At 37.6% G+C, this 17421-nt stretch overlaps 1 protein-coding gene across 6 annotated transcripts in view; it reads left to right on the top strand.

The window, feature by feature from the left end:
• Positions 1 to 17421, top strand: part of LOC121964149 (discs large homolog 1-like protein) — a 136744-nt gene that overhangs the window by 113906 nt on the left and 5417 nt on the right. For 4 of the 6 annotated variants that reach the window (XM_088077502.1, XM_042514371.2, XM_042514381.2 and 1 more), the window contains 9 exons: positions 4882 to 5064; positions 10016 to 10079; positions 12261 to 12276; positions 13964 to 14005; positions 14415 to 14465; positions 14686 to 14787; positions 15823 to 15995; positions 16075 to 16184; positions 17017 to 17108. In XM_088077502.1, the coding sequence (XP_087933628.1) occupies positions 4882 to 5064; positions 10016 to 10079; positions 12261 to 12276; positions 13964 to 14005; positions 14415 to 14465; positions 14686 to 14787; positions 15823 to 15995; positions 16075 to 16184; positions 17017 to 17108 (833 nt within the window). The remainder of the gene's footprint in view (positions 1 to 4881; positions 5065 to 10015; positions 10080 to 12260; positions 12277 to 13963; positions 14006 to 14414; positions 14466 to 14685; positions 14788 to 15822; positions 15996 to 16074; positions 16185 to 17016; positions 17109 to 17421) is intronic. The other 2 variants (XM_042514374.2, XM_088077503.1) reach the window with 1 other exon arrangement.

The raw sequence follows: 17421 nt of genomic DNA, 5'->3' as shown, positions 1-17421 counted from the left end.
TAGCTACAAATTGCTGCTTTTCTCTGGTACAGATATCAGTTTCAAAGCATTTAAGTAACCAAAATGCTCAGGGACATTTTCTCCTTGAAACTGGATATAATGGTTTTATATTGCTTGAGGGTTTTCTAGAGTCCTTGTATAACTGACTTTTATTCTGAGAATATATTTTATTTTATTGCATTCCCAGCATGGTAATAGAAAAATATTTATATTACCCACTCACTGTTGGTGGGGTCAGGTTATTGTTTTGCAAGTCGCAAGTAAGTCTCAAGTCTTTGCAATCAAGTCTTAAGATAAGTCCTAAAATTTGAGTTTGAAGTCCTAAACAAGTCATAATAACTTAATAACTAAATGTTATGTCATTTGAACTACAGAAAGATTTTATATTATAATAATCATGAATGCTTTTTTAAAATGTGTATTTATTTGGTAAAACAAGTCTTACATTGTTGTATCTGTCTATAATTTTTAACCGGGAATTTCTACATTCTGCACTTTGCTTTTTGTCGGCCATCGTGTAGTTTTTGTACACAAATGAATATTTTTTCAAACTTCTGCCCAAAAAATTAATGTTAGCTCTTTGTGGTTCTCTCCTGCATCTTTTATGGAGTGGTTCAAACACAGTGGCTCTTGGGAATTAAGTGTCAACTTGCTGGGAATGGAATGTATTAATGTCACTGATATGTGGCACGCTTTTAAAATAACATACTTTTTAATCTTAGAGCTTTGGGGAAGCTGTAAAGTATTTTTAAGTCAACAGGATCAAGTCCAGGTGAAGTCTCAAGTCACTGGTGTTAAAGTCAGAGTCAAGTTGCAAATCCTTTTTTTGTCAAGGAGACTCTGAAGCCATCAAATGTTTAACTCGAATCTGACTCAAGTTCAGGTCATGTGACTGTAGTCCACATCTTTGCTGTTTTGGATTAGGCTGCACTATCATACGGTCATATTCCAGTAAATTACCCAGTATACTCACCTCTGGAATAAAGTGCATGTATGTGGTAATCTGATATGAGTTCTCAGTGAAAAGTTTAACTGCAGTGCAGTTTGGACAATCGTTTGCTGGCTGTGCAAAAGCAACCAAACACTAACATGGTGTTTAAAATTTCCCACAGCAGTCAGTGGGAAAAGGTGAACAGGTGTTCACTCTACAGTCATTACTGTGTGTTCCTTCACTCGAGTAATTAGATTTCAGGGGTTCCCACTCAGGAATTAAAATGACTGTAATATGGAGAGGTGGTAATTGATTCAGAGTCACTCTAACATGTGGCCGTAATTATAAATAATCCATCGCTGTCACATGCTTGCTCAAAAAACCCATTTGGGATTTCTGGAACTTCTGTTTTCTCACCGTACTTTATTTTTTCTTCCTGGTGACATAATAAAGCAAAGGAAGGTTATTTATACGTTCTCACCTGATAGCTGCCCTTTACCATATGTACTGTATCTGGATCCACGAATGTTCATGCATCTACACCTCACATTTACAGTATTTCTTGTAACCTTTCCTATGCTGCCTTTTTCAGACATTTCAAATTAAAGCACATACGCACATACTCATTAATATATAGGGCACTGCTTAATTGCAATTTAGTTTAGCTGCTGGTCTTGCAAAACTATATGATACAAATTTCCACAGGTATATTTCCACAGGTTAATACACAGTGGGATAAGGTCAGTCCCAACGACGGCAGTGTGGGGTGTGTTTCTTCACTCTAATTAGACTTCAGGAGTTCCCACATAGGAATTGAACTGACTGTAATACTGAAACCAGATAACTGATTTCGAGTTACAATTAAATAGCTGTAGCACTAATAATGCTCCACACTATCCATCAGTGTAACCTGGTTACTGCAAAATCATTTGGGATGTGTAGAGCTTTTAAAATGAGAGCACGTGTTTGTTTTACTCAGTATTTTCTTTTAGGAGGTTATTTATAGACTCATATGTGACAGCTGCACATTACATACTCTTGTATGTATCTGTGGACCCACTAATGTAAACGTAACCGTCCTATATCCGGTATATCCTGTAATCTTTCACATGCCGCCTCCTTCTCTGATGTCTATTACTATTCTAAAAACATTTTAATTTCTTATGATAGTACAGAATCGTCTACAAATGTCTCAGTATGTTGTGCAACTGCAGATACTGTAAAACTACCGCTGGTACCATAATGTATTTCTTTCTCATAGCACAATACATATTTATTTAACACATTTTCATTCATACATTTTATTCATAAATTTAAAAAGCCAACACAATTGTAGATCAAGAAGAGTTAATATCTCTTTCATCCTTTTCACAAAGCATAAAGTGTAAAACTAGTGAACTGACAGGAACAACCATGATGAAAGCAGGTTACTGAATGTAACCAACTTTTAACTAGTCCATATGATTCTAATAATAATATATTGCAACAGCAGTTAAATTTGAGAAAATTTGAAAAAAAAAAATGGCACACATGTATATGTGTATGATTGTGTGTGTTTGTGTGTGTAACAGGGGGAAAAAGAATTAAAATATAAAACAACTGATGACAATTATTTAGGGGTTGGGGGAAATAGTTACAGCATAGTATTGCAATATTTTTTTATTTCTCATTATACAAATTGTTAATATTGCAAATAAATTAAACTTTTGGTAGCCTACAAGAATAATAAATCAGTAGATACATTTTGGGGCAATAACAATGATTAATGTGAGATGAACAGACTGAAAACTTAGTATACATATATATATATAACAGATAAAACAGATGTTGGCAAAATTTTCTTTTGAGGACATAATTTGTTGTTGACAACAAATTATGTCCTCAAAAGAAAATTTTGCCAACATCTGTTTTATCTGTTATATATATATGTATACTAAGTTTTCAGTCTGTACAAAGGTAATAAATTGCAATGTATCACAATGTATGTTATTGTAATACTCAGCATATCCCAAAACATTTAAAATCGTGATAATACTTTATCGGGATGATGATTTTCACCCCTATAATCATTCCATAACCTTAACCATGTGCTGTTACCATGACTACAAAGCTCCCCAAAACCAAGTCAGGAGACAACCCAAACCACAATCTTATCTTATAACCTTATATCAAGTTGTGTTTGTGCCGAACCAAATCTTAACCACCACGTCGTCACATTCAACAGTGATTTTATGACAGTTTAGAAAAAGACACAATTGATGTCATGCTGACAGGGACATCAGATTCAGAAACACTTTCATTTGTCCTTGTTGAGCACATGGACAATCAATGTATGAACTTGTTGCTCCCCTGTACTTATTTATTTTTTATTTTTTTAGGAAAAGACATTCTGTTACTGACTATGGAGCCTGGTGGTTTTGGTGCTACGGGCAAATATATTTCGTCTGATTTAATGAAAGTAAAGTCACATTTTCGCAGCCAGCTAAATATATAATGCCCTATGTGGAGGTGCTTGTTTTATCATCTTTAATCTGACATCAATAAAACATGTGGTGGTGTTTTTGTACTGATGTCAGAGTCTACCTCTCTGTCTGACTTTCTCTCTGTTTCTCCCTCTCTGTCTATGTTCTGTTTTATTGATGAAGGCAGTGGAGACTTTAGGGGATGACGGTTATTTCAGCTCTAGTTCCTTTGCACACGCACACACACACACGTGCACACACACACACACACACACACACACACACACACACACACACACACACACACACACACACAAACACTTTGCTGGCCTACTTTCCCAGGTCTTTTCCCTCTGGACGGATTTGGAACTCCGTGGGCCCTGCACACACACACACACACACACACACACACACACACACACAGACAAATACATACAAATAGACTGACTTGCATGCAGATAGATGTGTACAAATGCACACATGCACACACACAGAGGCACACACAGACAAGGTCATAAATGAATAGTGTAGGGGAGCAGTCCTCAGCTGTTTTGGCTCTTATTAACAGCTGTCTGTCCCTTTGTCTTGTTTTGTTAATTTATTTAATTGTTATAGATGACGAGTTCTTGTCAAAAGTAATTTTTTCTAAATTGGAATGAGTATAAAATGTGTGGTGAATATTTTGACATTTCTAACTGCAAAATGTGTTTGGGTTTCATACTTAACCATTTCTTGTGCTGCATTGAGATGCCCCTAACTAGCATTTAAACCTCTGAAACATGACAAAAAAAGGTTTGATTTGTGTCAAAAACTCAGCAAAAACAAAAAGGAACCAAGGAATGCCCTGCGAATTACAAAAAAAATAAATAAAATAAATTGATTGAAATAGATGATGTGTATAGATGAATACTATATATATATATATATATATATATATATATATATATATATATATATATATATATATATATATATATATATATATATATATATATATATATATATATATATATAAAAGTAAAATGTGACAGCTGAGAAGTAGCTGGATAGGATTATTAGATATGTTAAAAAAAATTAAGGGGGGGGGGGGCACACTCACTTAAATATTTTAAATAATGTTACAAAAAAAGAAAAAAATATTTTTAGCACCTTCCTGAGTTCATTTTCTTTCTTCTTCTTTCTTTGGGGTTTGTTTCTTTCTTTGTGTTTTAACTCTTTTTTTCTTTTGCTTATTTCCAGGTCATATTCTAGTAACATTTTTAATCACTTCTTACAAATTTTTAAATTCACCACGCTCTTCCTATGTTTTTGAAAGAGGTTTTAAAGGGTGAAAACTATGCATAAAGGAAGCATTTCATCATCAGTGTCGCTAAAAAAAGCAATCTGTCTGTTTCTGTCTGCTCCATTTGATCATATTGTCACACTAAAGTTGCGTTTCTGACCAAATGTTTATAATATAAATTATGGATGTTCTCTGTCTGTCTGCAGAGCGTTGTTCGACTACGATGGAAGCGCAACAGACCTGAGTGCGCCCAATCAGGCCCTGCCATTTCATTTCGGGGATGTCCTCCACGTGAGCAGCGCCGGCGAGGAGGAGTGGTGGCCCGCCCGGCACCTCAGCCCCCCGCCTCCCAACTGCCCTGAAGTCGGAGTCATCCCCAGCCGCAGGAGGTCAGACTTCAAAGGGTTTGGGTTAGGAGTGGGCTGCTAAATTTATTGATTGGAGTCTGTGAGCTAGTTGAGGCAGTGGATTCAAGCATGCTCCAACTTTAAAATGGCTCTCACTGCATCAAAGAGTGTATCTGCTGAGTCTGTTAACCCTTTAAAACCTGGAGCAACATCACTTTTCTTTCATCTTTCATAAGTATTTAAACCTATGAAACCAGGGCAAATTGGTGGGATTTCTTTCAAAAACATAGGAAAAAGGCAATTAGCATCTTGGTAAGGCATGTTCCACAAGTTGCGAGAAATATATTGTAGATTTAGAAAATATTTTTTTTAAAGTAGGTAAAAATGTCTAGAGGAAATAAAAAAAGCTAGGGAGATTGAAGAATTGTCATAATTATATAGTATATGTTACCAAAAAAGTGTTTTCAGTTTTTTTCCAAAGTCATTTTTCTCTTTCCTCTTTTTCTTTTTTTTCCAGTGTGTTTGTTTGTTGTTGTTTTTAACCTTTTTAAAACTAATTTTTAGGTACTTTTCTTGTACTTTTTTAATTAGGTCTTGCTAATTTTTGGGTCATTTCTTCTTGTGTTGCTTTCCATGTTTTTGAAAGAAATTGCACCAAGTTGCTCAGATTTCAAAGGGTTAACCATGGCTGCTCCTCTTACTCCTGCCTACTGCTACTGCTGCTGCTGCTCATATAGTTTTGTGAAAAGCTCCTCCTCCACCTCAGACTGCACCTGTGGGGAAGATACTAGTGTTGCCCCCCACCTCCTGCTGTGCTGAGCTCAGCAAGAGCGACAAGGTCAGAGCGGAGACGCCAAACATCAATACGTTACATTCTCTACAGCCACATAATCGATTCCACAAGCTGCTCCTCATCTCCTCCAACTGTTGTTCCTCACTTCATGCTTATCTTCCTTTCCACCTCCTCTTCTCCTCCTCCATGTTCTCACCTCCTCCTCTTTTCCTTGTGTCCTGTTCTTCACCTCCTTTCTCCTGCATTTCCCTTTTTTCTTTCTCCTATCCCTTTCCTCCTCTTCTCTGTCTCTGTCTTTCACTTGCTTCTCCTCTTGCCCCCATTCCACTCCCTTTTTCTCTTTTTTGTACTCCTCTCCCATAACAAGGAGGTGAAAAAAAACATCCTCGTCTCTCCTTTTTATTCTCTCCTCCTTTTCTCCATCTTTTCTCATCTTCTCTTCTTCTTCCTCCTATCTGCTTCTATCTCTTCCTTCTTTGCTTCCTCGTGTTTCTCATGCTCCTCCTCCTCTTCTCCTTTTATTCTTTTTGTCCCCCCCCCTTCTCTTTTCCTCCTCCTCTTCTCCATGTCTCCTTTTCCTTATTTTCTTTCTGTTTTGCCAGACTCTCCTCCTCTCCTCTCCTGCTCCTCCTTCACCAGTCCCACACAGCTCTCAGCGTTGGAGAGTTTCAGATTGGTTGGTTTCAGCTTACGTCGGTGTGTCATTTTGCTGCTGGCTCACAACACTGCAAATATCATCATTATGTGGAATCTGCTGAGTGTAAACCAGTGGCGGAAACTCCTTCCGCTCACCTCCTCCTTGTTTCCCAGCGGAGGAGGTGGCAGACAGATGTTGATAGGTTTCTGTGGTGGAAGGAGGAAACTATAGAGAGGTCTCATTACCATCTGTGACATGAAGAGAGGTGACGAGGATGGAGGGATGTGGAAAAAGAGGTAGTGTGAATAAGTGAAAGAGGGATTAGAGGCAGTGAGGATGAGTGGGAGTGAGAGAATGAAACATGGGATGGATGGATGTAGAGATGGTCACACGCGGGCTTAGATGGAGGGATATTAATAGACAGAGGTGTTAGATTAGAGGCTGGGTGTTAGAGACTTGTGCATTAGTGGTGATAGAATAAAAAACTAATATAACTTATCTTATAATAGAAAAAAAACTATTAAGTAAGATTTTAGAGCACAGCCACCATGGGCTTTGATATTAGAAGGGAAGAAATTGAATACAGGATATTATAAAATAGGTTTTAACCCTTTCAAACCTGGATCGTCATTAGTTTAGTTAGTTAGTTTCTCGTACTGCATTCAGATGCCATTCACTAAACCACTGAAACGTGAGTAGATTGGTTTGATTTTTTTCAGAAACATTGCCAAAAAGGCAGTCAACAACTTCACCTGAACTGCTAAAAAATGTATGAAAGGTGACAAGAAAATTAGCTTTAAAAAGACTATAATTATCAGATAAAGAAGGAAAAAATGCCAAGAAGGTATATTTATAGTTGTTATAGCAATATATTTAAAATTAGGTTACAAAAAAAGTATTATTTTTATTTTATCACTTTTTCATTTAATGTCCTGTTTTTTTCTTTTATGTTTTTGTGCTAATTTCAGGTAATTTTCTTTTCAATAATTTTCACTAATTGCTTGCCAAGTTTTGGGTCATTTCTTGTTAAGTTACTCTTTTGTCCATGTTTTTGTAAGAAATCAAGCCAGTTTGCTGAGGTTGTAAGGGGTTAAAGCTTCAGTGGAAGAGTGTTGATCAGTTAATGATAAAGGCTGTTTAACTGTCCTCTGATCACCTTTCTGGTCCTCCCTCTCTGTCTGTCCTCCTTCTTCCTCTCCTTTACTCCTCGTCTCCTCCTCGTCTCACCCTATCTCTATGTCTGCTACCTCCTTTTCCTCCTGATCCTCCTCCCTTTTCATTTGCCTTATCCACTACTCTGTTTTTTCTGCCTTCTCCTCCTGTCGTCCGACTTCCTCTCCTGATCTCATAACCTTTGTGGCCTCCACCTCTTTCTCTTCCCCTCCTTCTCCTTGCCTCTTGTCTCCTCTCTTTTCCTTTTTCACTCTCCACCTCTCCCTTTGTTCTCCTCCTCTTTTCCCCTCTCTTCCTCCTCCTCCTCTCTCTGCCAGTCTCTCCTTCTTCTCACTTCCTCTCACTCTATTTCTACTCACCCTTTCTGGTCCACCTGCTCCACCTCCTCTCTTCTGTTTCTCTGCCCTCTGGCCCTCTCCTCCTTCATCACCACTTCTCCTCTGCTGCCTTACCTCATCTCCCCTTCCTCTCCTCCTCATTTCTCCTCCCCCCTTCTACCCTTATCCCCCATCCTCTCCTCTGTCTCCTTTACCCCTCTTTCTTCTCTCCTCTCCTTTTCATCTTCTCTTCCTCTCCTCCTCCTTTCTCTTTCCCCTCTCCTCTCCTTATCTCCCAGTTGCCTTCCACCCCATCCACTCCTCCTCCTAATCCTCCTTCACCCCCTATCTTTACTCATCTTTACTCCCCTCTTTCTACTTCCACTCTCTTTCACCTTTTCCAACTCTCCTATCCTCCTTGCCCTCTACCTCCTCTCCTCTGCTCCCCTCACCTCCTCTCTATCTTCTATCTCAAGTAATAAACACAGTTTTTTTTTTTTGCTTTAAAATCACATTTCAGTCAAGTTATTGAAGGACATTAAAAGAGGAGAGAGAGGAGACTATAGAAACTCCATGCTGAAAGAAGAAACAAATACAATTCGTGCCGATTCAGGAAAGTAAACATGCTCACGTAAAGATATTGTTGGGTTTTAAAGCCTTTTAGATCTAAGCTGTCAACAGGGATTAAAACCGAAGAATAGCCTGCAGTGCAACATTGTTCCTTTAGTTATTATTGTAATTTCTGCTGTGGACCGCAGCGCTGCTGGTTTGTTTTTGGCGACGGTTCTTTGGCTGTTTACAGACATTAGGAGGCTGAAAGCTGCATTATTCAAGATGTTGTATAAAAACACATCTGGCTCTTCGGCCTAAATTATAAAAATGAGGCTTCAACAGAAAAACAGGTCCCTGAGCTGAGACGCTGGAGGTTCACCTTATTTGAAATTCTAGTGTTGAATGTGATCACCAGCAGGAAATGGCCCTGCACAGGAAGTGACAAATCTAAATTTAAACTTAGCCAACAAAACTGTCTCAACATGCCGAACCCTCAAAGAGGAGAAAATGTCCTTTCTACCCTGAGACTTCAGTATTTTGGTTTTGTCGTCCCTTAACATTTATTTTAAGGTAAGAGCAGTCAGATTAGTAGCCATGAAGCTGTCTTCTATTTATTATCAAGCTACATTTTATCTGGATATTAGAGTCCAAAAAAAATCAATTATCCACTACTTGCTACTATATAAAAATTCCATAATCCCAAGGATTCAAGGATTCTTTATTGATATTCCAGCCAAGAATGAAATTAAATACTCATGAGGTCTTGGTGATCATTAATTAATAACATTATAATAAATAAAACACTGGCTTGTCAAATAAGATTAATTAATGAATAGATAAAGTGAGCAGTGCAGCATGTAAATAGTAAAATCCAAAAATCTTAAAAAACCAACATTTATCAAATCACCCTGAGGAATATAAAACATAGAATGCAATATAAAATATAATTAAAAATATTAAAATCATCATCATTGTCCATCTTTAAATTAGCAGCAATTCAGTATCAGAAAAAGGAGTTGAAAAAAAGAATGAATCACCCCCTGCTGCCTATAGAGATGATGTATCAAAGATTTTCTGGATGTGAAAAGATTTGGCTGTGGGATTAAAGTGGTTCTGTAGTTTCAGGGTGTTTTGAGGAAGATGACTCTGTGATAACTGGTTTCATCTTCCAGAGATAAAAAGAGCTCAAATAGAGTTCACACTCGCCTGGTTAAACTCCCCTACCCCCAACAGAAATGAACAATTACTGTTGTGCAGTCTCACTATGAACACAAAGAAACAATGAATAATGTCTGACGTGCCGGAAGAAAAAAGAATGCCTGATCTGTTTCAGAAATTTTCTTCACAACAAATCTTTTTCTACTCTTTACTAAATACCATCTCCCGTGCAGAAGAAGGTGTTTTAAAATAAAATAAAAATTTTGTCTGAAAAACAGGCAGATTCAAACTGAGGGGAGAGGACGTAAGTTTGAAATACTGTGTATTTCTCTTCATGTTTTTCCCTGTCCTTCTATCTCACAGGGCAGAGAAAAAGGAGAGGTCGAGGTTAAAGACGGTCAGAGTGACGAGGTCTCAGGAAAGATCGGTGAGTAGCATCATTTATTATATATGTTTTCTTCAAAGGTCATGAAATGCACATCTTAAAGCTTATTGTTTTGGTGTCAGTGCACTAACCAGCATCGAGTTCATTACTGAAGGTTATTGCTGAGATTAAACCCAGTTTATGAGAGCGTGCGTTTATTCCCCCGTGTGTCAGACGTTCTCAAAAACAGCAACATAACATCAATGATTAAAACCATGTGAATCTCTTATTAATAGCTTTCCAGTGAGCTTCAGTTCGAGGAAAACTCGAATGACAATGTGTTGAGATACTGTTGAACCAGGTGTAGAAGGATTCTTGACATGAAAGTGTGTTGTTTTTTTTTACCTGTCCACTTAAATATATATAACTGTGCTGTTAATAAAATCTGAGTAGAAACAAAACCTTTCTACCATTTTTCATAGAAGCAACAAAACAAATAAATATGAGAGAAAATTAATTCAACAGGTTTTAAAATAAAGTATTTTTCAATGACTTGGTAAAGGAAAAGCAATGTTACTTGTACGATACATTTCATACAGAGGTGAGTGCTTTAAATAATTTTATTAAGACTAACCAACAGAATATGGTTTAAAAAAAAATGTGAAATTAAAAAAAAGTTAACATAGAAGAATAGATTTACAGTGCAGATCTAAAAGCAGCAGCAGATAGCAATAAGCTGACTACTTTATCCTGTAGATTCTACATTACTCCACCTATGATCAGATGTTTTAGCTCTTTAGAAAGATACTTTCTGCAGGTAGAGTGTCGGTATAACTTGATGATTTTAGAAGTGAGTATTTGTTTCAAATGAGCAATGCATCATTAGAAATCTTTTGACAGTGACTGAAAGCCAGTGTAGCAACCTGAATTTGGGCATCAGTGCTCTGAATGAGCTGTAGCTGTTCAAAAGACTAATTCAGAGAGACACAGAGATAAAGGTTTATGAATAATTGTTACTGTTGTACTGATACTGAGATGACTATTCCTGTTTATATGGAAATATTCAGAATACTAACTTTTTACCACTTGTTTGTTTATAGGGAATGGGCTTTTAAGGACCATCCACACCACTAACAAAAAACTATAACAACTACAAATCTAGATTTTTAAAAATAATTTTAATTTGAGTGGATAGCGGAGTATAATGACAACGATAATGTAGGGATCATTTTCAAACTAATTTGTTGAATGATAGAAACATGAACAGCCAATCATTTTCTAAACTGTGTGCCGACACAGCTGTAGCATGAAACCTGTGCTTGGCACTAGTGTTTACAGAATATTCTCATTAATCATCGTGAATGTTCACATTGTCATTGTTATAGTTAACATTACAGTTATTATTCTTGGTGTGGACAGCCCTTAAGTCATCAGTCTCTTATACAAAATGTCACATTGCTAATATCCCATTTTTATTTACAAATATGCCTCAGTCTTACTTAATTAGCACAAAATTTTAAGAGATGGCAGTTTTAATCAATTAAGCAATAATAATACTGTTCTGCAGCTAAATGAACAAATTGATGATTCAAGAAACAAGCCAACTAAAAATGTTTTGTAAATGAAAGCCACACCACCTGTTAATAGGAAAACTGTAGACAGGTTAACTATCAATGAGAGGCTAATTAAAAGTACACAAACTAGTTTTTTCTGACTTTGATATTTGTGATTGAGAAAGTTTGCAGTCTGAGTTCACAGGCCAGACACCGACGAGACTTTAATCACACTTCACACAGCGTGATGATGAGGGCTGACACACGAGCCTAACACAAGCTATTGATATCACAGTGTTGTCAGCTCGCTCTCTGTTTTCCTCGCACTGTGTGAATCAGCAAGTCTGCAATCAGCAAGTCTGCACGCTGAAGAGCTGATAATTAAAAATGTTCACACACACAAACACACACACACACACACACGCTGTATACCCTGGCTTTGTGCTTTGAAAAAGACTGCAAATTAGTCTTGCACACTCAATCTGTGTGTGCGTGCGCACGCGTGTGTGTGTGTGTGTGTGTGTGTGTGTGTGTGTGTGTGTGTGTGGGCTTGTTTTACTCATGTTGTGGGGACATAGTTTGCAGAGTCACATAGTCAGAACTCACCTTATGGGGACAAAACGCACCCATAATGTAAATCATATGATGATTAATATCATCTCTCTCTCTGTTTCTCTCTTTCTCCCTGCAGGATCAGGATGATAAAGGTAGGTATTATCTTCATCTGTGACACCTGCTGGTCAATATATGTAACTTCGGCTCTTTCGCAAACTGACCAAACACTACTGTGCCTGTCACCTTCAGAGAGAGGAAGAGGGTGTGCTGAAATGAACACTAATGTAGACTGTCTGGCTTCATAAGGCCACTGTCCAGGACATCTTATTCAATTTCCAGTGATTAAAACAAAAACTATGTAGCTGCAGGCCAGCCAGCAACCAAAAGTACGGTAAAATTGAACTGTAAACTTTAAAGAAAACTCTGCAGTAGTACAAAAATGCTCAATGTTGACAGAAGTATTCTGATCTTTCACTCAAGTAAAAGCAGCCACACCTCAATTTTAAAATACTATGTTACATATTAAAGTCCTGTACAAACTGGAGGTATAGAGTTTGAAAAAGTGGGCAAGTAAAGGGGTGTCGTTTCGGGAAATGCCAAGGTATGGCAATGTGGCATGACGTCAAACAACTATTATGCAATTGAAAACTGTTTTAAAGGATAATTAGCTCTCTCACATTCACAATGCCAAACATTTGCTTGTAATGTGTGACTAAGAGAGCAGTGAAGACACCTTTCATTGTATCTATGTTGGTGTATTTTTCAGCACAATGGACAGAGAGTAAAGGTCTTGTTATCATTTGTCATTTGATTAAACATTGAATCTATTCAACATTTCCTCTTGGTACAATTCCCTCGCCTTCGAACACACAACATAGCTGTCCCACATAACTAACCAGGCCAGCAAAATAATCACTTCACCCCAAACGCCTCTGTCTGAACTGTATAACTACTCAGTGATCAGAAAGGCCACCCTGATCACAGAGGACCATTCTCACCCTCTCCACCACTCCTTCCAGTTACTGCCATCAGGCAGACGGTATAAAGTCCTACTAGCCTGTAAAATCATACACAAGAAATCCTTAATTCCCTCTGCAAATACTACCCTGAATAATCTAAAACAGACACTCCACATTAACCTGCTTTTATCAATTGCTGTTTTAACGCTCTTTTTTTATGTGTTTGTACCATGTGTTTGAAATGTGAATTGTGTGTTTTGTTTAGCCTAGTCAAATGAGAATTTCTGTCACTGTTGGGACAGACTGTTAAGTTTATCTATTCTATTCTAAACATCAGAAAATAAAGATATGCATTGATTTACATGATCAATTCTATTTGGTAACCAAGGGGTGATGAAACACAGCAGAACAGAAGGATAATTTGGCATAAAATAGGCTAAATTATTGTAGTTTCAAATTACTGACCATTCTGCAGATTTCAGTATTCAACAACATGTTTAATTCACTGGTTTCCAGAGAAACATCTACAATCACAGACTTTTATTTGTGCAGGCTGTTGGGTACTTATCTAAAGCAGCTGGGTGAAATGCTTTCAAAACACACCGAAAAAAATCATGGAGGAACCAACAAATTTACTCAATTACTCTCATATTCACTGACAGGCATATTATGGACCTATCAGAGGTCTGTCAAGAAATAGTTGTGAATATTGTGCATATAATGCATGGATGGAATGATATTGTGTGGCTGATGGTTTCTGTTCTAAGTGAAAGTGTGTCTGTGGTTGTTTGACTTTGAAACAATGCAAGTCGGTGTGTGTTTTTCTGTATTTGTGTGTGGGTGTGTGTGTTGCTGACTCTGACTTGTCTTGTCCTTCCAGAGCTGGTAACCTCTGGCACCAGCGATAGTGAGAGTAGTTCCTGTAAGTCTAGACCCTCCTCTATCTCTTTCTCTCTCTCTTTCCTTCTTTCTTTCTCTCCTCTTTTTCTTTCTCTCTCTTTCTTTGCTCTGTCTTTTTCAGTTTTTATTTTGATTTGTGTGTGCGTTTCTTTGTGTGTGCTTGTGTGTTTGTGTGTTGTGACTCTCGTGTCCATATGTGCATGTGAGTGTTTCTCTGTGTGTGTGTGTGTGTGTGTGTGTGTGTGTATGTATGTGTGTTTGTTTGTTTGTTTGTTTGTGCAAGTTACCCTCCTCTGCTTCTCCAGCCTGCTTTTCCAGTGCTGTTGAAGAAGTTAAGTCCAAAAGTATAGACGGGTCGCGTGTGTTTTGTTGTCATTAATTCCATCCACTGTGCCTCTAAAAGTGTCCATCATTTGTCTTTGTTCAATCAGCTGGTCAGGAGGAGACCCTCCTCACCTACCAGCCAGTTATGCAGCAGGAAGGTCAGTGCTTAACTTCCCATCATCTGTTTATTTTAGTCTCTCTAGGTTCACTTTGTTTCTTTTTATGTTATTAGGTTTTTCAAAGTTTGGTCACTGAAGGCATTTAACAGCATAAACATTATTAACAAACATTTATTGTTTTGATATAATATTGGTTTCATAATTAGTATTATTTTCAAGTGACGTCATTGTGTAACTCAAGTGTGTGTGTTTATTCCAGTTAATTACACACGGCCAGTCATCATACTGGGACCAATGAAAGATAGGATCAATGATGACCTCATCTCCGAGTTCCCTGACAAGTTTGGCTCCTGCGTCCCACGTAAGTGTTTAAACTCTGCGATAAATCCCAGCATTGACCTTGTTAACAAACCTGGAACTTTGCAAAGAAGGCAAACACACATTATGACAACCATAAAATCATGTTTACGATGCTGTAAAAGCTGATAAAAATAAAATGTTTGTTATTTGTTGTATAGTTTTCAGCATTTTTTTAATGAACTCGATAGAAGTAGTGAAGTGGTAACAGGCAGACAGGTAGGTTCAGGTCCATTAAACATACAGATAATTCACGCTCAAACACAAGGGCAAAAAGCAGGAAACCAACAGAAACTACGATGAAAGGGGTGAATGAAAATGGGCTGGTTAAATATCTGGAGGACTGATGAGAAAAGTGTGGAGAGGTGAGAAGGTGGGTGAGGCAGTCAGGTGACGGGGAAAAGAGGAAAAGGCCTGGTGGATGGAAGGAAAATGGCAGTGGTTTGGTTTGTTGAATTAGAAATGTGGTTGCAGAGGAGGGACAGAGACAGTAAAACATCAATGAGCAAATTGATCATAATCATAATCTAGTGGTTTTTGTGCCTAAATATAGCCACATGTTAACAACAGTGATGTTGAAATGAAAGATTAAACTTATCCACCACGTAATAATGTACAAATGTAATGAATACATAGTTTGTAGAAATCTACAAAGCCAACATTAATTCTGGTGACTGGGTTGGTATACTATTATTTTTCAGATATAAAATATATTAACGAAAGATCTACTTGAGTTGGATATAAAATGTGATATAACGATATTATTTAATTATTCATTCTTTTTATTATTTTATTTTATTTCTTTTTTTCAGGGATTTTTTTATTGAAAAAAACACAGCATAACCCACATACCACAACGGTTAAAGCCTAAGATAGTTTTTGACACCTATCAAAAGATAGGCCTTTATCTAATTACATACAGCTTGACACATTCCAAACAGCATGTAAAATTTACTGTAAAAAAAACTAATGAAAGGGACCTAATCATAAGAGATTATATTTATTATTGAATAATATCTGAAAAATCTGTGATTTGCAGACACAACACGGCCGCGGCGAGATTATGAGGTGGATGGCAGAGATTACCACTTCATGTCCTCCAGAGAGCTCATGGAGCGAGAGATTCAGGAACACAAGTTCATAGAGGCCGGACAGTATAACAACCACCTGTATGGAACCAGCATACAGTCTGTCAGAGAAGTTGCAGACAAGGTGAGTTTAAAGAGAGAGTGTGAGGAGATTCAGTACAAAGGACAGAGGACACAGGAACAACTCTATGTCTCTCTCGCAGGGTAAACACTGTATACTGGATGTATCAGGGAATGCGATAAAGCGTCTCCAGTTGGCAGGCCTTCATCCCATCGCTGTCTTCATTAGACCACGCAATGTCGACAATATCCTGTAAGTAACCTAAATACTTCCTTGCCAAAGTGTCAGTTAGAGTTACTCGTTTTTAAACTTTCTACAACATTACATGTTCCTCATCAGCAAATATGAGCCTGTTCAGTTGTCATGCGACCAGAGATGTTGCAATACTCCTATCTTTCGTGCACTTTAAGGATCGCTCCATGATGTCGGCTTGAATGTGAAACTTTAAAATTCAGTCTTGTCCTTGGAAACAGCAATTAAGAAATCTGACCACAAGGTCCATTTAGCAGCTTGCTCTGGAGCTTTCTGCCATGTTACACGGTACCCGTCGGTAGCTCGCTTCTCAAGGTCAACTTTAGCAAGACAGCATGGATGAAAGATCCCAAAAGTGCTTAGAGGAATAAACATCTGCAGTTTCATGACCACTGACCAGTCTCCTATATGCTGATCAGGATAGTTTCATGTGGTTGAACACTCAAGTTACTGAATGGACCTTGTAGTCAGATTGTTTTTGTCAGCTCAACATCCTGTATGTAATATTGGAAATATTCTATATAAAAATATAAAAAATATTTCCATAAATCATTACATGCAATTTCAGCAACAACCTGTAAGTACCACTGACGGTAAGATAAACAATAGTCTCAGAGAATAACAAGCATCTAATTGTAAGATAAATAGTATACACTAGGATCACTGGCTTGGATAATGCTATATTTTTAGTCACTCAATACAGTCTGTTGGTGCTGTTTTGGTGTAATAAGTTATCTTTTGACTACTATTGAATTTATAAGTGAGGTCAAAGAGTTTGCTGAGGGTTTTTGTTCAATATCTAGACTTTTGTAACTCTTGTCTGTCTCTCCAGAGAGATGAACAAGCGTTTCACTGAGGAGCAGGCGAGAAAGACCTTCGACAGAGCTGTCAAACTGGAGCAGGAGTTCACAGAGTTCTTCACTGGTTAGTTACCAGTGCACAACACATACACATATTTTTAGCCTTTATTTGACAGCTGAGGTGTAGAGAGAGATGTAAAGCAGTGAGTTGGGCAACAAAGGTCCCCCAGCTGTAGTCAATCTGTGATGTTACAATTATGTTATATACGCATTAACCATAGGCTATCTTGTTTGTTTAATCCATATAAGAGAAAAAAATTAAGACAATTTATTATTCTATTCAGAGCTATGTGCTGTAACTCTTAGCAAACAACGACCAGACACAGTGACTCTCTGGAGCCTTGTTGTCACAGTGAGACAACCAGCAGGGATGGTGC

The sequence above is a fragment of the Plectropomus leopardus genome, chromosome 5 (assembly GCF_026936395.1).
Source record: "Plectropomus leopardus strain MGB_pleo_1.0 chromosome 5, ASM2693639v1, whole genome shotgun sequence".
NCBI classification, from domain to species: domain Eukaryota; kingdom Metazoa; phylum Chordata; class Actinopteri; order Perciformes; family Serranidae; genus Plectropomus; species Plectropomus leopardus.
This window is presented reverse-complemented; position numbering and strand designations above follow the sequence as displayed.